The sequence below is a fragment of the Delphinus delphis genome, chromosome 12, assembly GCF_949987515.2.
Source record: "Delphinus delphis chromosome 12, mDelDel1.2, whole genome shotgun sequence".
NCBI classification, from domain to species: Eukaryota; Metazoa; Chordata; class Mammalia; order Artiodactyla; family Delphinidae; genus Delphinus; species Delphinus delphis.
Window position 1 is genome coordinate 60,707,145 of NC_082694.2, and position 24,386 is coordinate 60,731,530.

Consider the following 24,386-nt stretch of genomic DNA (forward strand, 5'->3'; position numbering starts at 1 on the left):
ATGTGACTCATCATAGTACCTAATAGTACAGCTTAACCAATAATGGCCGGCAATGATCTTCCCTTGACACTGCTACCTTCTTTAATTATTGCCCTCTTTCCCTTCACTTCCATTTTTAATATAATTAACAGCATTAGTTCTCAAATGTCAGTTCCATATTAATGCCTGTGCATGACTATGCTTATTCAGTCTGTTACAAAATGAGAAAATTAAGGAAAAAAAATGTTTTATTAATAAAGTAATTGCATTTAATCAAAAGCTTTATTGATTTATTCTTATACTCCTCCTTCATATTTGATGCTACATATTCTTAATTAACATAATAATTGGGGTAGCTTCCTGAGTTTGTTTTTTACTGTCATGCTCTGTTGTTGATTAGTTGTGGCAAAATACACATAACATAAAATTGACCATATTAACCATTTTAAGATTACAGTTCAGTGGCTTTAAGTATATTCACAATGTTGTGCAACTACCACCTCATCTATCTCCAGAACCCTTTTCATCTAGGAGAACTGAAACTCTGGACCCATTAAACAATAATTCCCATTCCCTCCTCCTTCCAGCTCTTGGCAACCCACCGTTCTACCTCTATCTCTATGAATTTGACTACTTGACTACCCTAAGTATCGCATGTAAATGGAATCATACAGTATTTGTCTTTTTTTTTTGAGAGTAATCTATTTATTTGGTGTTCATAAGGGAGAATTATGGGTAGAGTTTACAATGCCTACTATTTAAACTCTTGATAATGTTGTTTACATTAAATAAGATATTGAGTATAAAATGCTTAGCACATATGTAAATACTCAACAAATTATCATATATTGCCTTGGATGTATTTATCTTTTTGGGACTGGCTTATTTCACTTAGCATGATGTCCTCAAGGTTCATGTTGCGGCATGCATCAGAATTTCCTTCATTTTAAAGATTGAATAATATTCAGTTGTATGTATATACCACATTTTACTTATCCATTCATTCACAGGTGGCTTTTGCTGCTATGAACATGGGTCTCTTTGAGACCCTGCCTTTTTTAAAAAAATTGTAGTATAGTTGATTTACAATATTAGATAAGTTTCAGATGTACAACATAGTGATTCAATATTTTAATAGATTATGCTCCTTTTAAAGTTATTAGAAAGTATTGGCTATGTTCCCCATGCTGTACAATATATCCTTGTAGCTTGCTTATTTTATACATAGTAGTTTCTGGTTTGTTATATTCATTCGTTTTATATTTTGGTTCCACATACAAGCGATAACATACAGTGTTTGTCGTTCTCTGTCTGACTTATTTCACTAAGCATAATACCCTCCAGGTCCATTCATGTTGCTGCAAATGGCAAAATTTCATTCTTTTTATGGCTAAGTAATATTCCATTGTATATATATATATATACCACAGCTTCTTTATCCATTCATCTGCTGATGGATGCTTAGGTTGCTTCCATATATTGGCAACTGTAAATAATGCTGCTATGAACATTGGGGTGCATGTATCTTTTCAGAGTAGTATTTTTGTTTTATCCAGGAGTGGATTGCTGGATCATATGGTAGTTCCATTTTTAGGAGTTTTTTTGAGAAACCTCCATACCATTCTCCATAGTGGCTGCACCAATTTACATTCCCACCAACAGTGTATGAGAGTTCCCTTTTCTCTACATCATCACCAACATTTGTTATTTATAGACCTTTTGATGATAGCCATTCTGACAGGTGTGAGGTGATATCTCATTGTGGTTTTGATTTGCATTTCTCTGATGATTAGCAATGTTGAACATCTTTTCATGTGCTTTTTGGCCATCTGTATGTGTTCTTTGGAAAAATGTCTATTCAAGTCTTCTGCCCATTTTTTAATCATTTTTTTTATATTGAGTTATATGAGCTGTTTATATAGTTTGGATATTAACCCCTTAGTTATCACATCAGTTGCAAATATTTTCTCTCATTCAGTAGGATGTCTTTTCATTTTGTCAGCGGTTTCCTTGAGACCCTGCTTTCAGTTCTTTTGGATATATATACCCAGAAGTGGAATTGCTGGATCACATGGTAATTCCATTTCTAATTTTTGAGGAACTGCTATACTGTTTTTCATAGCAGCTGCACCATTTTGCATTTCCATCAACAGTGCATAAGCATTCCAATCTCTCCACATCCTTGCCAACACTTGTTATTTTCTGTTTTTTGACAGTAGTCATCCTGATGGGTATGAGGCAGTATCTTATTGTAGTTTTGATTTGCATTTTCCTAAGGATTAGTGATTTTGAGGTCTTGCTTTATTTTAATGTTCTCTGTTGGTAAAACAAGAAGTTGGCAACTCAGTCTGTTTTTTTGTAAATTTATTGGTCCTTGAAATCTGAGAACTGCCAGTGTACTCTCTATGTCCTCTTTTTATCTTCTGTTTGTCTCCTAAATTCATTGCAGTTTGGCTTTAGCCCTCAATTTTCTCCCGGCACTTCTCTCACCAGAGTCAACAAATTATAAACTTATTATTGCCAAATAGGATGGACATTCTTCAGTCCTCATATGATTAGTGAAAAGGACAGAATTAAGCCTAGAATAATGCCTCCTTCAGCATCATAGGACCTCAGTAAATGTAATTCCTGTCTCTGGTCTTCCTGCGGGGTAATTTCATCCCTTCTCATATTTGCATTCTGCCCCCTAGGCAGTGACTCCCAGATGTCTAGTATTCAACCATGTCTGTGGAGCACTAAGACTGTGCAAGGCACTCTGCAAGGGACACAGGAAATTAGGTATGGCCCCTGCTCTCAAGGAGCTTACAGTTTAGTAAGAGAGTTGTGCCATAAAGTATCACAGGAGCTATGAAAGGAATGTGTTTGGAATCATGGACATAGAGAACAGACCAGTGGTTGCCAAGAGGGAGGGTGTTGGGGAGGGATGGAGTGGGAGGTTGGGGTGAGCAGATGTAAGCTTTTATATATAGAATGGATAAACAGCAAGGCTACTGTATAGCACAGGGAACTATATTCAATATCCTATGATAAACCATAATGGAAAAGAACACAGAAAAGAATGTCTCTCTCTCTCTCTATATATATATGTGTGTGTATGTGTATGTGTGTATAACTGAATCACTTTGCTGAACAGCAATAATTAACACAACATTGTAAATCAACTATATTTCAATAAAAAATAAATAAATATGAAAGGGACAAGTTTGGAGCACAAAGAAAGGAATGGCTATTACCATCTGACTGAAGTAGACAGGAAAGGTGACATAGAGGAGAGACTGAACTGAATGAGTCCTGGAATTGCTTACCAGGTAGAAAAGGGGGAGACGGGTATCACTTGAGCAAAAACACACTGGGGAACGGCCAGCAGTCCACCACTGCTTAAGTTGCTAGATATGTGAGGAATGAGGAGTAGCATTAAGAGAAACCAGGAGGAGGGACATTACATGCCATGTTAAGAAGTCTGCACAATAAAGACATTGGTTAGCTACTGAAGAATTTTAGGCTCAGGAAATCATATGATCAATTCTGCAGTTTAGAACTATCACTCTGATGGCAGAGTGGATAGTGGATTAAAGAAGAGAAGATTCAAGCAGGGAAATCTCTTAGACGGTCATTTCAGTAGATCAGGTGAGAGCTAATGAAGGCCTGAACTGAGACAGCAGTCATGGAAAAGAAGAAAGGGCATAAAACACAGAGATGTGATGGTACAAAATTGATGGGACTTGGTCACCAACTGGATTTGGAGAAGAGGGAAAAGGAGTTAAGAAGTTTCTGTCTTGGATGACCAAACAGATGTTAGTACTAAGCACTAGGAGTGGAGATAGGAAGAGGTTTCAAGGAAAGGTGAGTTCATTTAGGGACACTTTGAATTTGTGGTCTCTCTGTGGAACATTCCAGGGATTGCAGAAAGAGATCGAGGCTAGAGATACAGATTTGTAAGACAGAGACTAAAGCCACATGCAGCAGATGCAGCAGGTGCCTTGCCAGTATCCCACTCCCACCCCACTCACCATCCTGTGCTTGCCCACCCAGGGGGCTTCCAACAGCAAGCACCGTGACTCCACTGGGAGCTGGGTGGGTGGACCCACCACGTCTGAACTGGAGAGGGACTGCTAACAGGTATGAGGTTTCTTTTTGGGGTGAGGAAAATATTCTGAAATTAGGTAGTGTGATGTTGTGTAACTTTGTGAATATACTAAAACCAGTAGACTGTACACATTTAAAAAGTGAACTTATAGTTTGTGAATCATATCTCATTTTTTTTTTAAAATGTGTGAGAAAAAGAAAATCCTACGGCTCAGCTTAACTGAACTATTTGATCCACAAATGTGGCCCATGTTTTCACACCTATGTGCCTTTTCAACTGTGGCTTCTACCTAGAATTTTCTTTTTTCTCCCATTCCTCTCCCCCATATTCCCAAATCCTATCCTTTCTTCAAAGCCCAGCTAAAATCCTCTTTTTGTATGCATTTAGGCTTCCCCAGGTCAGGGGTTATGTCTTGTAATTCTCTGACATTTCCTGCTTATTTCGCCTCCTACTTATTTATTTTACTCTCTTCTCTGTTTAATAGATTTTCATATATCTCACTTAATAAACTTTAGATTCTTGAGAACAGGAGTTGTTTCACCTATAGATCCTATCAGTTGTCTTGCACATAGTAGCCTTTCAAAATGTTTATTAAATCAATACATCAAGGACTGTGATGTTTCAAGGAGAATCTAGGAAAAAAAGACAAACTAACAATAATCAGCTTTCAGCTAAACACGCCATCATCATCATTTAAGTGACTATGATACAATGTAAAGTCTAGGGTTGTATAGTCATAATTTTTTCTGGAAAGACTTGAGATTTTGAAATTTGAGATGTCATGATCAGAGTACAATTTATAGTAAAATGTTCAGGTCATTATAGTCTAACTATATTAAAAGTAAAACCACCAAACATAAAACTGTTCAGTGATTTTATCCTGCACTGGAACACATGAAACTACTAGTGCAGAAAATGTTGCAGTGATGGTCATTTGAGGATCTTCCTTTGATGAAGTGAAAAGGAATTCATTGTATAGCCATAGGGATTCCTGTTCCTTTTAAACTCTTTGTTATTATTTTAAATTTCCCTCCATACACTCAAGCTCAGCAACTTTTCTTTCTCTGTTCTGCTACAACAGCAGGAGATGTGGCGATGTAAGAACTCTAACTCTTCAACATGAATAATAATAGCTAACATTTACTGAGCATTCACCATGTGAGTTTTTAAAAATGTTTTCCATGTGTTAGCTCATTTAGTCTTTATACAACTCATGGGGGAAGGACTACTATAAACCAAGTTAACAGTCGATGAGACTGAAGCACATAGAGGTTAACTTGCCCATGGTCACACAGCTTGATAAAAGGTAACCTCACAACGCATCCTCAGGCAGACTACCTTTAATGCCCATTACAGGTGTAGTGCATTCGATGCATTTTTTTTTCATTTAATTCTCACAACAACCCTATAGGGTGAGTAATTATCTCCCCTTATTTCATATGTAAAGAAACCTATTCTTAGTGAGATTAAGTAACTTGCAGTCGCTAATTGGCAGAGCCTAGGTTGGATTCCGTCTTCAAAGTCCTACTCCAAGCCATTCCTTCCAGCTGGTTCCTCAGGGCTGGTGCAGCTTCCAGACTGTGCGTGAGGGGGGGCCCATTTCCCTAACTCTGCTGCTCTGCTCAGTGATGGTACAAAAATTAATTTTAATACTGGCTCCCTACCCAGGTCTGTAGCACCTTTATTCTCTTTCTCAGTTGGCTTTTTATATATGTTATAACCAGTTTACAGTATTTCAAGCAGAGGTTTTTAATTAATACTCAATTAGAATGAAATCCAGAAGCACATTTGTACATTACCTCGTCTTTCTTGGGAAACCTCTTTCTCTGCAACCACAAAGATAAACAGGAATTATTGTGAATGAGCAAGGTAATTGCTTTTTTATTGCAAATTACCTGATATTAAACTTCAAGGACACCATATGAAATCCTAGGTAGAACATAGGCAGTAACCACTCCTTTTAGTTACCAGAGTTTTCTAATTCTCCTTTTAGTCCAATCATCCTCACCACACCTCTCTTTGATTATACACTGTGTTATAAATATCTGTATATATAAATATGCAAATATAAATATATTTGCATATATTGATAAAATAATATATAATCAAATAGTAAAGTATATAAAGTTACATATAAGTTCAAATAAAGAAAAGGGAGGGGGGTCTTCCCTGGTGGCGCAGTGGTTGAGAGTCCACCTGCCGATGCAGGGGACGTGGGTTGGTGCCCCGGTCCGGGGGGGAATCCCACGTGCCGCGGAGCGGCTGGGCCCGTGAGCCATGGCCGCTGAGCCTGCGCGTCCGGAGCCTGTGCTCCGCAACGGGAGAGGCCACAACAGTGAGAGACCCGCGTACCGCAAAAAAAAAAAAAAAAAAAAAAAAGACAAGGGAGGTGTTATATGGAATAAACAGAGAAAGCTATAAAAAAATGGATGAATGTGCCTGGCCCAGAGCTGGTGTTCAAATAATATAATGAATATTCGATATAGATATTATCTGTAGGGGTTATATCCAAGCAGAAGACTATGGGCTTCTACAAGTTCAGTAAGGGAAAGGGCAGATAAGGGGAGCACAGGGGGATCTGCTATATACTCAATCCACAATCAAATGTGATAAGTGACATGAGAATTATCCATCAAGGGCTACCAGAGCACAGAACAATTATTGACAGCCTGCAAATCAGAAAAGAGAGTTCCAAGGATATAATAGTTCATCCTAGTCTAGAAGACCAACGAAAATCTCTTGCAGCAATCCAGATATGGAGGGTCTGGACCAGGGGAGTGGCAGTGGAAACTGAGGAAGGACATTTTGAAGAATATATCAAGTATATTTCTGCTGAAAAAGAAATAGATCCTGAAGCATTTTTTCCAATAACTATTTTACTAACTCTATACTGATACCCAAATGTTTTCTGAATTTTTCACCTATCTTTCAAGGTCATGAAGAAAGACACAAAACCAAAATAATTTTCCAGTAATCACGTTCTATAAATTAAAACTACTTCAAGTTTTGAAATAATGACTATTTCTTCCAGTGGGGCCTTAACAAATCATGTTTTTCTGCATTTAGGATTCTGACTTAAGTAACTCTGCTACCTTAGGTCACAACAGTGTTGACTTTCTTTGCTTCTATTAAATAACATGTGTGAATGGTTGTGTTGTTAACCATTAAGTACAAGAGGTGGGGGCAGTAACTCTAGGGCAAGATTTGCAACTACAGTCACAGAAGAGGAACACTGAGCTCCTAGTTTTCAAAAAGCACCAAGAAGAAAAATCTTTTCCATCTTGGTCATTCTGATTATATTTTCTCTCAAGGATAAAAATCTCACATGCACGTATTAAACCTAATCTTTACCCTTCAGTGCTCCTGGCATAGGAATGGAATGTCCTGAGGAAACTGTAGTTCATGTCAAGCAAAAAAATTACAGGGACAAAGACAGTCTTACACTTAAATGTATTATTGAAAGATTCACTTTTCAGTGATTTGAAAGGAGATGATTTCATTTTTCAAAAGAGAAGTGGAAAAGTGGAAATGAAATGACCATATGTATGTGTATATATAATATAAATGTATATATGTTTATATGTATATATAATATATATGTATATACACATATATATATTCTCATATACACAAACCTTGCGCCTCTGTAAAATAGCAGCTTGCTTCATTTAGAAAAGTTACTTCTAGAAAGAGTAACTTCTGTCTCTTTAAGGACCACGAGTGAAAACGGGAGTCACTAGTGAGATGGGACTGGCTGTAAACTGCTCCAATGAGATCCTGGGAATCTTGCTGAGAGAGGATATTTGGGTTTGGACTAAAATGTCAGTTGTGAAGTGGAAGGAAGAAAAAGGCAAAGTTAGGTAAGAGCATTTTTCGGTTTTGCTTTTTTTTTAAAGAAACTTGAGTGAATTTACTTTCAATTTTAAAGTAAAAGAATAGCAGAATAAGACTACAAAATATAATTAGACTGAATTAGATATTACTGAATGTGAGACAATTAGTATCTTCTAATTTAAAAAAATGTTTCAGAAACATCTTTTAAAAATATAGCTTCGGAGTAGATCAGAGTTATACAGAATTTTACTTGCCCGGTCTTTAATATAAATTATTAAAAAATTCCCGCTTAAGTTTAAATCCAGGGACATCCAGTAAGATTTATGACTTGGTATAAAAAGTAGGGACCCACTTAGCTTTCTTTTCTCTCTGTTCTCAAAAACTGCCCTCGACCTCTGCATGGGGATGGATGGATTATTGCCTGCAACCCATCTGCTTGTTTCAATATAATTTAATTGAGATATACTGGGCATGAAATTTGGACATAAGGAGACCTGGGTCTTTTCTGGGACAATGGGTGTCAGCTGCTCACGCTTTTCCCTCACATAAAATATGTATAATTTAACACCTAGTGTATTTTCCCTCTAGATCTCATCTCACCCGAGTCCCCCTTCACCCGGCATTGTCACCCTTGTCAATGTCACTTGGAAACCTAGGTTCGGTGATTCTTGGCTGCACTTCACTCTGATGGTAGGGGACACACTCGAATTTAAAGATGGACAAGTAGGATACACACAACACATTGAAAGCAGAGACTTCCATTTACTCCGCTTTAGGTGAAGGGCTCCGGACGTATCCGCCTGGGTGTGGAACGCGCGGGGCCCCTGTGCCAAACGGCCAGCTGGAGGGCAAACACTCGGGAGTGAAACAGGTGGAGAAGTGCGACGATACCTCAGGGTGAAAACTGCTCTCTACTATAGACCCTTTACAAGTCCCGTGTCCAACTTGTCACCTCTTGCCCCCTAACAACCATCGCCTACATCAGAGCGGGCGACATAAGAGAAAAAGGCAGTTCAGTAGCAATAATGGGTATCAAGTACAGTGCGTACCTGGAATAAGTGCACGGTCGCGCCCCGCTCCCCAGTGCTCATGGGGACTCCAGGACCTCGGAGGGTGCAGAGCGAGCCTGAGAGCACCAGGAGCTCCTGCTGCCCGCGCGTGGTGTCAAGACAGTGATCAACTTCCCCGCGCTGCTACCACCGTTTCGAGCTCGCGAGGAGACTACAGCTCCCGGCAGGCCCCGCGCCGACCGCGCGCCCCCGCCCCTCGCGCGCCCCTGCCCCCCCGCCCTCGGGCCTCAGGACGGGACGGGGCGGAGGGAGGGACAGAGGAAGGGGCGCCTGCGGCGGGCGGGATCCTGCGAGGCGCGTGAAGCCTAGCTGGCGCCTGGTCCGGGACCCAGACGCTGGCGGGCGCGGAGTTTCTCACGACCGGCGGAGCCCGCCTCTGTAAGTAGTCGCCTCGGGGAGAGCGGAACAGACACCGAAAAAGTTAGCGCCGCAGCGGCTGCCGCTTTGTTCTCCCGGCACGTCGGGTGAGGCGGCGGAGGCGGCTGCAGCCTCCCCTCCCCCACCCACCCGCACGCGGTGGCGGCGGCGGTGGCGGAGGGACTCGGATCCCGCGCGGGGCTGGGCGGCGGCCGACGGGGTTGGGCGGGAAATTGGTAGAGCGCGCGGCGGGAGGAGCGGGCGGTGGGCGCCGCTGTGAGCGGGGGCGCCGGCGCTGCAGCCAGATGGGGCCAAGTTCCGGCGTGGGCGCCGACGCCAACTTGGAGTCACGCTCCGCCGGCGACCACCGCGCCCGGCCTCTCGGACCCAGTCTCTTACCGGGTCCTCCCAACTAGCTCCCAACGCCAGATTGGCGGCACTCACGCTGACGAATTTTGGATGAGCCTTCCCCTTTTCTTTTCACCACTTTACCTTGTACGCGTCGCAAAGAGTGAGTCGACGGCGCTTAGAGAACGTAAGCCCCCACCCCAATTTCCTGACTCTTTAGTTTTGCAAGTTGCGGCGTAGCTCCGAGTCGGTCTCATCCCCGGGAGGGTTTTCTTAAGACGAAACACTGAGGAGCGCAACTGCGTCTTTGAGCAGTAAAAATAACTCCATACTATTCGATTGCCTGTTGGATATTTTATTTGAAGTCATCGCAGTCAGAAGCATAGGCCTTGCCGCGTGCAGGCGCGAGTATAAATCGAGCGACGGCGTGTGTGAGAGCTGCAGACTTTTCCATACACAGATTGATGGCTTGGACGTAACTGTTTCTTCAACCACACCCATCCCCACAGGAAATAAGACTATCGGTGTCATCTTTGATTAGGGAGGATAAGTTACACCCTGAACTGGTACTTTGTTCGACACAGCCTTAATGAGCTGTAGAGGCAAATGAAACGAAAACTTTTAAAATACCGTAATTTGTACCCTAGAAAACGTTAGCGTGTTACTCTTATACTGTTTCTCCTTTGTACTTAATGCTGCAGTTACTAAAGTTTTAGCGGCTATGATTTTCTTTAGATCAAGCTTACTTAGTAAATTTAAGGCTGTGAGGACACCTCTGGATTTGTGGCTGAAAGCATCCATAAAGTTCCCCGACCGAGATCTAGGCCAGTTTTACTTAATAAAGGAACCCTTTCCTCCTTCCGTGTTAGGATCTGGATTCAGAGCTGGCATGGACATTCAGCCAAAAAAAATGTTACAAGTTTTATTAAAAGTATTTAAAACGTGTCACAGAAGCCTTCATGTTAGGTTTTGCTTCGGTAGGTAATGTAGATGTGGTCGGCCTGATCAGAGGAACTTGAATATTTGACAAGCCAGTTTTCCATCCTCAGTTCTATAATTTGGTATATAGCTTTTAACTTTTTAGGATGACTCAGATTCAAGAATGTTGACTGGTTTATTATCTTGAAATGAATGTTTTAAGCATCTCAGATCGTAGTGAGTCTTTTAAATACATAAATTTTAGAAGCTTTCAGTTTCATGAGGTGACGTCTTTAAAATAGAAATTTCTCTCTTAGTGGATTGCTTTTAATCTAAAAAATGCCATGGCCCTCCCAAAAAAGAGCTTAATAAATCAAGTTCTTGGATATTAAATTTTTAAAATTATATAAGAATTGGAAAAATCTTATACAGAAAAAAAGAATGGTCATTTAAATGCATGTTTCTTAAGGGACATTTTGTTCTCATTTTTAAAAGACATTGTAAAGTTGATGAAAATATTACCATATTAGAGTTAATTGCTCATTTTAAAAATAAACTGATTTTACAGAACTTGATATTGGGAAATTATTAGCTAGTACAGTTTTTAATTTGATTTATTAATAATCATGCTTATGATTCATAATCTGTGCAGACAGTACTTTGAGTCTCTGATTATGTAATTCAAATTGAACGTGTGTGTGAGCCTTTTTGGAGCAGTTGTCTCATTAATGAAAAAACTTGAGATAATGTACTTAGGAGATGTTTTAATTTTAATTTCAGTGTAGAAGAAGGTTTTCTCCACTTGTGTGATTAGTTTATAGTGGCTGTATGTAAGAAATTGCTCACTGGCTATGAGTCAGATTTCTTAGATACCACTGGTGCAGAGAGAGGTTATGAAGATACATTAAGCCAAACGTAAATTTGTACAGCATCACCAGACTGGCAGTCCGTAATCTGGTTACTGGATAAACTTTTCAGTGCCTGAGCAGAGAGCAGACTTGGTGTGCTCTCTCTCTGTTCTCTCTGACATTGGAAAAGACTGAGATTCAAATACCTCTGGTCTCGATGAGCTGAATTTTACCAGCAACAATTTAGTTGAATACTGAGCTTTTAGGAGGAAAAGTATTTATCTTAACCTAAGGTAATAGTTACATTTTTGAAAATATATAAGTAGATGTAGGAAATTGCTAGAAACTATGATTTTAAAAACCATCAACAAAGTTACTTGGATTTTTCATACAATATAAAAGCAACATCAGGATTATTAAGCAAAGTCAGGCCTGTATCAAGGTAGAATATGGATAATGACTTCAGGACTCTGGTCAGTATTGCATTGAAAAAGGCCATATGCTTTTTGTACATACTAAAAGAATACAGTACATATCAACAGGAGAAAAAAAGACCCTGCATTCATTAGCATTCCTAGCACACAAAACTTAATCGAACCAGGAAAACTGTTACTGGTAGGGAGTCATGGTAAATATTATGCTATTCTGAATAGGAAAAGTGTTTTACCTCTTAACTTTTGCCTTTACTGAGTACAAAAAGGACACTGGCTACACTAAATGATGAGCTTCGTTTTGAAGTGTTTACTAGCTGGATTTGTTTTGTCTTCCGGAATCCTCTTTGCTTCTCTCTCTGCTTCTCTGACTCCTACTTATCCTTTGGTTTTAGCTTCCTTAAAGGTGCCTTGCCTGTGAACCTCTGTTGAAATTAGTTCCTCTCAGTATACTCTGTCATATCACTTTTCATGATTTGTAATTGCCTTGCTATTAATGTGAATATTTGTTTAATGTGTGTGTCCTATATCACACTCTAAGCTCCGGAGAGAGCAATAGCCATGTCTGTTTTGGTCACTGCTGTACAACCCGAGTCTCTCATAACAGTCTAGCAGATAATAGGCACTCAGTAAATATTTGTTGAATGAAAATGCTGCTGTTAGAGCTTCTTATAATTAGAGGCTTTGCTAAGAAATGAGATAATGTATATGTAGGGGGAGTTGAGGGAGAGGGAGAGAAAGGGTAGATCAACTTGTGATGTTACCGTGAAGTAACCCTCTGTTAAGTCACCTAACCTCCAGAGCCTTTATTTTTTACCTTGTCTGTAATAGTAGGGCAGGTTGGGCTCAAGATTCCTTTAAAATGCCATCTTTTGATTCCATTCAGCAATAGTGACAATTTTATTTGAATGAAATATGTGACAGATAATTCCCCCAAAGAATATTCGAGATGTTGCAAATAAACATATTAGAAATGCTTGCCAACTCACAGCTATTAGCAACAAACATATCTAATTGATTTATGAATTAGTATGTGTACTATTGTCTCAGATTTCTGATTGAAGCATAAAGACAAAATTAGAGTTGTTAGATTTTTTTTTTTGATATTTAGTCTTAATATTTTGCACCCTACATCTTGTTGCATCTTACAGATCAAATCAAGGTTCCGTAAAGCAAAACAAGGAGAGGGAAAACAGATGGGGTGAGTGGGCAGAAGCTAATATGACAGCTCACTTAGTTTCTTCTATTTGTGTTCATGCTGAAACTGTAAAAAATATTTTTATGCAAAAGTATAACATAGTTTGTTAATAGTTATCGATCATTCTGATATTTGATTGTAATCATAAGACAGTTACTGTTATTTGGCTAATATTAGCAGGTATTATAAAATGGAAATTTAGTGGGAAGATATCCGTCACAAATAAATTATTATTCTTGAATACAGCAGCGTCTTGCATTTTGAAGTATTTAACCTGCATACAGTATTATTCATAGATATTTGACTCACCTTTTTATGACAGTTGTTCAGCTTTTTGAAACTGCTCAAGTCAGGTATTTTAAGGACCTCATTACCTCATGAGAAAACCTGTTGTAGATTGTTGTTAGGTTGTTGGTAATGAACTGAAGTAGTATAAAGAACATGGGCTTTGGAGTCAGGGAAACTTTGGTGTGAATCCCAGTTCCATCACTTATTAGCTGTGTAGTCGTGGGTAAGCAACAATTCTGAAACTCTGGTTCCTTTTCTGTAAAGCAGTTAAACAAATTTCCTAGTGTCATAGCAAGGATTTAATGAAGTATGATATCTCAATTTCAGTGTTTAGTGTGAAGTAGGAGCTTAATTGTTAATTCTTTCACCTAATTACTGTGAAAATTGCTAAAACTTAGCACTTAGGATAAGCCAGGTACTACTGTAGATATTGTACATGCAGTAGCGCAGTCCTCATAGCTGTTATCTTCATTTTACCTCTACCCTCTATCTACCCTCTACAATGATACTGAATAAAACCAGTTATTCTCTGTTAATTTCCTAATCTTATGTTTGCACTGTGTCCACCCAGTAACACAACTTCCTGGGTGTGTGGTGTGAGTAGGGATAACACTTCATAAATGAATACATTGTTATCAGTAGCAAAAAATAAATAAATCATCCATATAAAAATGGGGAGAAAAACCAATTCTCTTAACACCTTTTCAAATATTTGAAGACCATTATTCTGCTTGGTTGTGTTAAGCATAATTTGTCACATGACATTGTTTTCAGCTTTATCTAGATATATCCTCATTATTATTTTTTTACATCAATATAGCTCTTAAAAGTGTGGACTGTAAAAATGAATACAGTGGTAACGTAAGCTGACTAGCAACCAGTATGCTGATTGATGCTGATGTGTTCTCAGTGTCCTGGGGGTTTATGTTTACATTAGTTCTTTTAGTCACCCATTATATTAGCAGCCATTATTAAACTCTTGGTTGATAACACCTCTAGTGAACAGGTTCTAAGTCAGCATTTCTATATTTGCACATTTAACTTTTTGAACTAAATGTAAAGCTTTACTCTCATCATTGTTATAGTTCACTTGAATTTTAGTTTATTTCTCCCAGATTGTACACTCTGAGGATTTTATAAGCATGTCTTCCATGTCTTTATTATCTTATAAATAATCAAAAACAATATAGGGCCAAGGGCAGCGTTCCAAGGCACTCCCCTAAAGACTTCTCTAAGTTGATACAGAGCAGCAAACTTAACCAACTACACTAACATATAACTCATACTCAAACAACGTATTTACAAAAAGAGTATGGAATATCATCTTGAGAATTGTTTTGGCCAGAATACACTAATTTTTTTTCTGGCTTTGCTAATTGTGTGATCTCGGGCAAGTACTTTAAGCCAGTTTTCTCAACTATAAAATGGGTTGTTGTGAGGATTAAGTGAGGAAACACATATGGAATGCTTAGAACGGTGTCTGGCAGATAGAGCTCAATTACTGTGAGTTATTATTTCCTCCATCTAAAAAGACCAATAACCCCTTTTTTAAAAGGTGTAAATGTAGCTGATTTGGCATTCTGTTTGAATTCATGCTGATGTCTAGTGATCATTATATTCTAAGTATTGGAAAACCATTTGCTTTCATAATCTATTCTCAGATTTGACTAAGGGTTAACATTAAGTTTATATGTCTGCAGTTTCTGAAATCACTTTCCCACTCCTCCAGCCCATAAAACTTGAAGCCGTTCTGACCCATCTCCAGCCCATGACTGTTTCTCTCTTTCTGAACTCTTTCTCCAAGATGATAGGAGTCAGCTTTGTAATTGCACTGACTAATTGCTTTAGCAATATGGAGTGCATTGCATCTGAACCCGAAGACTTGCACTTCCATAAAGATGTGTTAGTCCCTCGTATTCACGAGGCTCAGGTTTCAGTTCTCAATGCTCTGCTACAACTTTAGTTTAAAAACTCAGAGAAAGTAAGCAAAAGACCAGTTGAGCAATTGTGCCTTCTCAATGTGCTCTCTCAACCTTAACATCCTCTCTGAGCGGTGATTCTCTCAGTTCCTTGTTCTTTCAGAAATGGTATGTGATTGTGGAGACAGCACTTGGTAGGAAAGTATGAAACTTGGGTCCTGATTCCCACTCCACCTCTTAATGGCCATTTGATGCTGGGCAAGTTACTTTATCTGCTTTTGCTTCCGTTAACTCATCTGCAAAAATAATAAATAATATTTGCCTTGTCAAATTCCAAAGAGATATCATGAGATAAAGCATATAAAACATTTACAAGATGTTAAGTGCTGTACAATATAAAATGGGTTAAAATTACTTATCTGAATGTAGTTCTAAAAGCTGTTATCTTTAAGCAGTTTTTTTCTAAGCCATACTTTTTCTTGAACTTGCTCATTCTTAATACTATATCTGTATGTTTTTGCTCTTCTGTTATGTTCATCCTCGTTTATTTAGCCCCATTAACTACTTTCCAGAGTCATTCTGCAACCACATTGGATGCTTCACTCTTTTTCATCATTAGACTTTACAGGTATATGGATGGAATTTAAATTGAAAGATCCTTCTCTTGTGAGCCATTTCACTTAGCCATGGGGTCGTACTTTTAGTTTTTGAACTGTCCTTATGTAAAACTGTGATACATATGTAACTGTGCTTAGTGTTCTCTTTTTCACTTTTAGAAATTTTTTATGACAAGATCGCTTTTTCCTATGTTCCTGTCTTAAGTATGTCTTTTATACTTCTTTGTGTGTCATATAACTGTGTTTAGTATATGCTTCCTTAGTTTTCTGAAAGAAATCTGCTTAGATTTAAACTTTTAATATAAAAAAGAATACTCTTGTCTATGTTAGGGCAGTATTATACATCTTTTGTATGGCCAGGTGGTACTTTATTTCTATGACGATGTCAGTTTTACTTTTCTTTTTTGTCCCTTCTGTTTTTGTCATAACTCAGTTGTGTATTTGTGGAATAAAAGTGTTTGACCTTCAAGTTTTAGGTATTAGTGAGGAATAGCAGGGTTTTGTTTTTTGCTCTTTTTTTTTTTTATCAGGAGGCTCTCCCTGAAATCATGGGCTCTGATAACTAGACCAAAAAAAAAAAAAGGCTACCCATTAGGATTTATTGGTGAATTATAAACATACAGCCAAAACATATCATTTTAAAAAAGCACAAGGATTCTTTTTTTTAATTAATTAATAAATTTTATTTATTTTGGCTGTGTTGGGTCTTCATTGTTGCACCCGAGCTTTCTCTAGTTGCGGTGAGCAGGGGCTGCTCTTCGTTGCAGTTGTGCAGGCTTCTCGTTGCAGTGGCTTCTCTTTTTGCGGAGCGTGGGCTCTAGGTGCGCAGGCTTCAGTAGTTGAGGCTCACGGGCTTCAGTAGTTGTGACACGTGGGCTCAGTAGTTGTGGCTCGCGGGCTCTAGAGCGCAGGCTCAGTAGTTGTGGTGCACGGGCTTAGTTGCTCTGCAGCATGTGGGATCTTCCTGGACCAGAGCTCAAACCCATGTGCCCTGCATTGGCAGGCAGATTCTTAACCACTGGGCCACCAGGGAAGCCCCAAGGATTCTTGCATTTTTAAAATAATGTTAAGTGAGTATAAAATATTAAAAGTTTCTAAAAAATTTCTTCCAGGCTACCTACATTTCAGAAAGCATCAACTTTTCTCCATGGGCCCATTCACCAAGTGGAATATGCCTGTACTATTTTAAAAAGCCTTTGTGCTTAATCCTGGAAAAATTTGCTCCTCCAAAATGAAAATGAGGACATTTGAGAAGGTGATTTAAGGTGTGGACATTTGAGAAAGTGTCCCATTAGATCAAGGAACCAAAGGATAAGTACTGAATAGACTAATCCTAAACACTTTTTATTTTTTAAACTAGGATTTTATTTTGACAGAAAAACAACTTTTATTCATTATGTATTTTCTGAAATTAAAAGAGAGAGACAAGAATAGACTTAAAAGAAAATAGATGAAGATGTTTAGTAAATAAACAATGTCAACTCTCTTCTGATGAGGATAATTCAGTGATGTTAAATCCTTTCCAAAACCCTGGTTGTGGTCCTAAAGACAAGACTCTTCTTTGATGGGACTGATATTAAGGGAAGTGGGACCTTTTGTATATTCAACTCACAGTTGTAGAACTTGCCATCATCAGCATGAGTGGCTTAAAAGAGGAAATAAAGAAGCTTTCAACTAAATCTGAAAGTACAGTCATTTTTTTACCACTGTGATTTTAAGGCCTCTTCATAACCATTGAAAAAGAATTGACAACTGTTTTAAAAGATTAAAGAAAGGCAGATGTCTGCAAACAATTCTCCTCCATCATCCCAGAAGTCTGTAATACCTGCAACTCTTCCTGCTGTGCTTCCAGCTCCTTCTCCGTGTTCAAGTCCTAAAACAGGGCTCTCTGCGCGACTCTCTAATGGAAGCTTCAGTGCACCATCACTCACCAACTCCAGAGGCTCAGTGCATACAATCTCATTTCTACTGCAAATTGGCCTTACACGGGAGAGTATAACCATCGAAGCCCAGGAACTATCTTTATCTGCAGTCAAGGATCTTGTGTGCTCCATTGTTTATCAAAAGGTACTGTGCATGCTATTTATGTCAGTAGTTTTTCTAAGTAATATTGTTTCTACTGCTTTTCTATAAATTATACATGCAACAGTGAGTTAACACATATGGATCAATCAGTTGTTTATATCTTAATTCTGAGCATTGGGAGAGAGTCCTGATAGACTAAAAGCCTAAAGTCTGAAATTTCAGAGTCTAACAGCTGGAGCCTATATCCAGGCTTTAAAATACTGCTTATTCAATTCATCTCTTTAAGAGCAGGAAAATCAGTGTAAAGTCAAGAGGACTTAAGCAGTCTCACTTGTTTTCAGAGAAAACAGTCAGGAGGTAGAAGGCACAAGGCATCAAGGGGGCTTACCAAAAGGATGAGACACAGCTGCTGCTGAGTCCAGGTCCATACCTCGTTCTTCCTAGGTCCCCTGTATGCTGCCCTTTTGTCCCCTTTAGATCCTGATTTCACCTAAACTGCCAGAGGACCACACTCTCTCTGTCTCTTAAAAATTAGGTAAATGAGCTGTAATATATATCAGAATAGAAGAAAAATTTTAAATTTAAAATCACCCTCAAATTTTAAATTGAGGGTGATTTTATTTTGCTTCCAATTAACTCACCCCCTGCCCCGTACCATACCATTTTTTAAGGAATCTTAGCTAAATTTCTTTAATAATCTTGATTTGATGCATGAGCTGGTATGTTCTATGTTTTATCATAAAACTGTATATAAGTAGTATGAATTGGTTACATTTTCTTTTTAATGGACCAAGCCTATGTTTCAAACAACTTAGTATACTTTATGTTTTAAAAATCCTATCAGTAAGATTAATGTGTTTGGATAATGCTCCTCGTCTTACTGTTTTTGTTTCAGTTACTTATGCTTTACATGGTTTGTCATTATCTTCTGATGTAGAAGTAATTAACAGTCAAAAAAATGTTATGTGGTTTGTGAAAATGACCCTTGTCTCCTGTGTGTTAACAGTGACTTATCTATTTAAATGTGGCCAAAAGTAATTTTAGATATTCTTTTGTAGATCTGTAGAACCATCTTTGTGTCTTTAAGTATCTTTGCTTTTAACTTCCCTTTCATCAGATGGTAACAGATGTTTTAATAAATATTTTTGCAACTAGGTTTTTAATTTAATGGTAAGAGTTTAACTTAAATACAATTTGTAACTTTATTGTCCTCTCTTTTTTTGAGCCCATAGAAAATCATAACTAATGTTTTGGTAGAGCTATATTATTCAGTTTTCAACCTTTGGAAATTTGACTTAGTTCTTATATTTATACAGAGGCATACTGATTTTCTACAGGATTACTTTAGAATGAATGTTACTTCCTCATTAATATAGATGTGAGAAGTGGGTCAGATGGGTCAAGTTCTTGGGAAGCTAGGTTAAAAATCATAATCTATGAAGAATTCTAGTGAAGCCAAGGAAATAAGATATGGCTCAAGAAAAGATAATTCAGGGTGAACTGTATGCAAATATAAAATAGAATTATTGATTATGGAGATAGCCAGCATAAAATGAATATCATGGTGAACTGAATTTGAGGCAATATTGTAGTGATATGGGGATGTGCTTGGCAAAAATATAAAACATGTATGTAACATAATCTTATTACACACTCCTTTTGACATGTGCTAGAATCCTAACTGTTGTTTAAGTGTAGTGAAAAAGAGTATTGAGCTTGTAACTAGGTCAGCTGTATTGTTTTTCGTTTGTTTTTGGCCATCCCATACAGCTTGCGGGATCTTAGTTCGCCAACCAGGGATTGAACCCAGGCCCTCAGCAGTGAGAGCACAGAGTCCTAACCACTGGACCGCCAGGGAATGCCCAACTCTGTTGTTTATTAACTGCATACCTTTATGTGATTTGACTTCTCTGTATTACATTTCCACATCTATCAAATTATTGAGTTGGGATGATTTTTTTTTTTAATAAATTTATTTTATTTTATTTTTGGCTGTGTTGGGTCTTCGTCACTGCACGCGGGCTTTCTCTAGTTGCGGCGAGCGGGGGCTACTCTTTGTTGCGGAGCACAGGCTTCAGTAGTTGTGGCACGCAGGCTCAGTAGTTGTGGCTCGCAGTCTCTAGAGCACAGGCTCAGTAGTTGTGGCGCACGGGCTTAGTTGCTCTACGGCATGTGGGATCTTCCCGGACCAGGGCTCGAACCCGTGTCCCCTGCATTGGCAGGCGGATTCTTAACCACTGCTCCACCAGGGAAGCCCGAGTTGGGATGATTTCTAGTGTATAATTCCAGCTGTGAAATTCTGAATCATTTAACCTAAAGTTAAGTCTTCACTCTAGAGACAGATAAAGGAGAAAGGAATTTCAAGGAATGATCTACTCAGGTCCTAACTGGAAAGAAATCTTAAGGGAACCAACTCAGATTCTGGGGTTTGATAGAGAGGTTTCATGGATCCCTAACTCACCTGGGAGATGGAAAAACCATGTCAGAAGTTCTTTTCTTTTTACATTCTCTCTTAGATTCTTGCTTGCTAATCACTTACTTCCATTACCTACACATGCATAGCTCCAGGTTAACTCCCAGGACTCTGATGGGCACACCTGCTTTTCTTATTTCTGTTCTTAGTAAATACATTTATTGAACCTTTTAAAGGTAGAGCACTGGTTAAATTTTAAGAAGTAGATTAACCAAATGTCCCTTCCCTCAAAAAGCTTATAGTCTGGTAAGGGAAACATTTACCAGAATAAAATATGAGAAGTAGAAAGTGAAGTTAAAATAAAAAGTGCTCTTCTCAGGTTGATAAAAGATATGAAAGACTTCATATGAAATGTAACATTTCATCTGATACTTAAAGAATGAGTAAGATTTCAGTGATATGGGAGGTAAGGAGTACATACCAAGGCAAAAAAATCAGGATGAGCAAAGATATGGGAGGGGAAAGGAGGAAGATTATAATTGACAACATTTATTGAGTACCTACTGTATGTCAGGAGCTTCGCACACCCTTTCTGCTTAATACTTGCAACAAGTTTTGGTGCATCTCACATAGTTAATGTGAGTTTTTTTTTTTTTCTTGTGATGAGAATTTGTAAGATCTGTTCTCTTAAAAACTTTCAGATATAAAGTATTGTTAACTGTAGTCACCATGCTGTACATTACATTGCCTGAACTTACTTATTTTATAACTAGAAGTTAGTACCCTTTGACCACTTTCACCCATTTCCCCACCTTCTACCCTTTGTCTCTAGTAATCACCAGCTCTGGTTTTTCCAGATTCCACATATAAGTGAAATCATACAATATTTATTTTTCTCTGCTTGACTTATCTTACTTATTAGCATAATGCCCTCAAGGTCCATCCACGTTGTTGCAAATGATAGGATTTCCTTCCTTTTAAGATTGAATAGTGTGTGTGTGTGTGTGTGTGTGTGTGTGTATCACATTTTCTTTATCCATCTGTCGATGGACACATAGGTTGTTTCCACATCTTGGCTATTGTAAATAATGATGCAATAACATGAGGGTGCAGATTTCACTCAAGATAGTGATTTCATATCCTTTGACTGTATACCCAGAAGTGGAATTGCTGGATCACATGGTAGTTCGGTTTTTAATTTTTTGAGGAACCTCCATGCTGTTCCATAGTGCCTGCACCAATTTACATTCCCATTAACAGTGCACCAGGGTTCCCATTTCTCCACATCCTTGTCAACATATGTTATTATCCTTTTGACAGTAGCCATTCTAACGGGTGTGATGTGATACCTCATTGTGGTTTTGATTTGCATTTCCCTGATGATTATTGATGGAAAACTTTTTCATGTACCTGTTGGCCATTTGTATGTCTTTTTTGGAAAAATGTTTATTAAGTTCCTCTGCCCAGTTTTTAAAAAAATAAATTTATTTTATTTATTTTATTTTTGGCTACATTGAGTTTTCGTTGCTGCGCGTGGGCTTTTCTCTGGTTGTGGCAAGTGGGGGCTACTCTGTTGCAGTGTGCGGGCTTCTCGTGGTGGCTTCTCTTCTTGCAGACCATGGGCTCTAGGTGTGCAGGCTTCAGTAGTTGTGGCACGTGGGCTCAGTAGTTGTGGCGCACGGACTTAGTTGCTCTGCGGCATGTGGGATTTTCCCAGACCAGGGCTCGAACCCGTGTCCCCTGCATTGGCAGGCAGATTCTTAACCACTGCACCACCAGGGAAGTCCTCCTCTGCCCATTTTTTAATCTAATTGGTAGGTGGTTTTTTTTTTGTTTTGTGTTGTTTTCTTTTGATGTTGAGTTATGTGAGTTCTTTATATATTTTGGATATTAAACCTTTATCAGATATAAGATTTGAAGATATTTTCTCCAATTCCATAGGTTTCCTTTTAATTTTTTTTTTTTTTTTTTTTTTTGGCGGTACACGGACCTCTCCCTGTTGTGGCCTCTCCCGTTGCGGAGCACAGGCTCTGGACACGCAGGCTCAGCGGCCATGGCTCACGGGCCCAGCCGCTCCGCGGCATATGGGATCTTCTCGGGCCGGGACACGAACCTGTGTCCCCTGCATCAGCAGGCGGACTCTCAACCACTGCACCACCAGGGAAGCCCTTCCTTTTCATTTTTTAATGGTTTCCTTTGCTATAGAGAAGCTTTTAGTTTGATTTAGTCATACTTGTTTTTGCTTTTGTTGCCTTTGCAGTTTATGTCAAATCCAAAAAATCATTGCTGGGTTCGATGTCAAGGAGCTTACCCTCTTATGTTTTCTTCTAGGAGTTTTATGGTTTCAGATCTTATGTCCAAGTCTGTAGTCCATTTTCAGTTGATTTTTGTGTACAGTGTAAGACTGGGCTTCAGTTTCATTCTTCTGCATGTGGCTCTTCAGTTTTCCCAGCACCATTTATTGAAGAGACTGTCCTTTCCCGTTGTATATTCTTGGCTCCTTTGTTGTAAATAAATATGTACGCATGGGTTTATTTCTGGGCTCTGTTCTGTTTCATTGATTTAATGTGTCCATTTTTATGCCAATACCATATTGGTTTGATTACTGTGACTTTGAAGTGTAGTTTGAAATCAGAGGCATGATGCCTCCAGCTTTGTTCTTCTTAAGACTGTTTTGGCTATTTGGGGTCTTCTGTGGTTCCATACAAATTTTAAGATTGCTTTTTCTATTTTTGTAAAAAATAATCATTGGAATTTTGATAGGAATTGCATTGAATCAGTAGATCATTTTGGGTAGTATGGACATCTTAATATTCTTTCAGTTTGTGAACATAGAATATCTATTTATTTGCATCTTCTACAATTTCTTTCATCAATGTCTTACAGTTCCCAGTGTATAGGTCTTTCACCTCCTTGGTTAAATTTATTTGTAGGTATTTTATTCTTTTTGATACACCTGCACGTGAGTTTGTTTCTTTTTTTTTTCTGACTGTGTCAGGTCTTAGTTGAGGCATGTGGGATCTTTGTTGAGGCATGCAGGATCTTTCGTTGCTGTGTGGGGGCTTCTCTCTAGTTGTGGCATGCAAGCTTCTCTCTACTTGTGGCATGCGGGTTTTTCTCTCTCTAGTGGTGGTGCGCAGACTTCTCTCTAGTTGTGGCATGCGGGCTTCTCTCTAGTTGTGGCGTGTGGGTTTTTCTCTCTCTAGTTGTGGTGCACAGACTTCTCTCTAGTTATGGTGTGCGGGCTTCTCTATAGTTGTGGGGTGTGGATTTTTCTCTCTCTAGTTGTGCACGGGCTCCAGGGTGCATGGGCTCAGTAGTTTGCGGCATGCAGGCTCTCTCGTTGAGGCGCATGAGCTCAGTAGTTGTGGTGCACAGGCTTAGTTGCATGTGGGCTCTTAGCTCCCCGACCAGGGATGGAACCTGCATCCCCTGTATTGGAAGGCGGATTCTTTACCGCTGGACCACCAGGGAAGTCCTGAGATTGCTTCTAATTTCTCTTTCCAGTAGTATGTTATTAGTATATAGAAATGCAATTGATTTTTGTATATTGACTTTGTATCCTGTAACTTTACTGAATTTTTAAATTAATTTTAACAGTTTTTTTGGTGGAGTCTTTAAGCTTTTCTATATATAGTGTCACGTCTTCTGCAGATACACAGTTTTGCTTCTTCCTTTCTGATTTGTATGTCTTTTATGTCTTTCGCTTGTCTAACTGCTCTGACTAGGACTTCCAGTACTATGCTGAATAAAGATGGTGAGAGTGGACATCCTGTCTTGTTCCTGATCTTAAAGGAAAAGTTTTCAGCTTTTCACCATTAAGTATGATGTTAGCTGTGGGCTTGTTAATATATGGTCTTTATTATTTTGAAGTACGTCCCTTCTCCACTCACTTTGTTGAGAGTTCTTGTCATGATGGATGTTGAATTTGGTTAAATGCTCTTTCTGCAACTATTGAGATGATTATGATTTTTATCTTTCATATTGTTAATGTAGTGTGTCGCGTTTATTGATTTGTGTGCGTTGAAACATCCTTTCATCCCTGGAATAAATG

At 38.7% G+C, this 24,386-nt stretch overlaps 1 protein-coding gene across 2 annotated transcripts in view; it reads left to right on the forward strand.

Annotated features, from left to right (window-relative positions):
* Positions 1 to 9,122: 9,122 nt before the first annotated feature.
* The window catches only part of PRKD3 (protein kinase D3), a 77,786-nt gene continuing 62,522 nt past the window's right edge, over positions 9,123 to 24,386 (forward strand). Inside the window, exons 1-2 of one of the 2 annotated variants that reach the window (XM_060026809.1) lie at positions 9,123 to 9,348; positions 17,007 to 17,961. In XM_060026809.1, coding sequence (XP_059882792.1) covers positions 17,674 to 17,961 — 288 coding nt within the window. In that variant the 5' untranslated portion in view covers positions 9,123 to 9,348; positions 17,007 to 17,673. The remainder of the gene's footprint in view (positions 9,349 to 17,006; positions 17,962 to 24,386) is intronic. The other variant, XM_060026810.1, reaches the window with a different exon arrangement.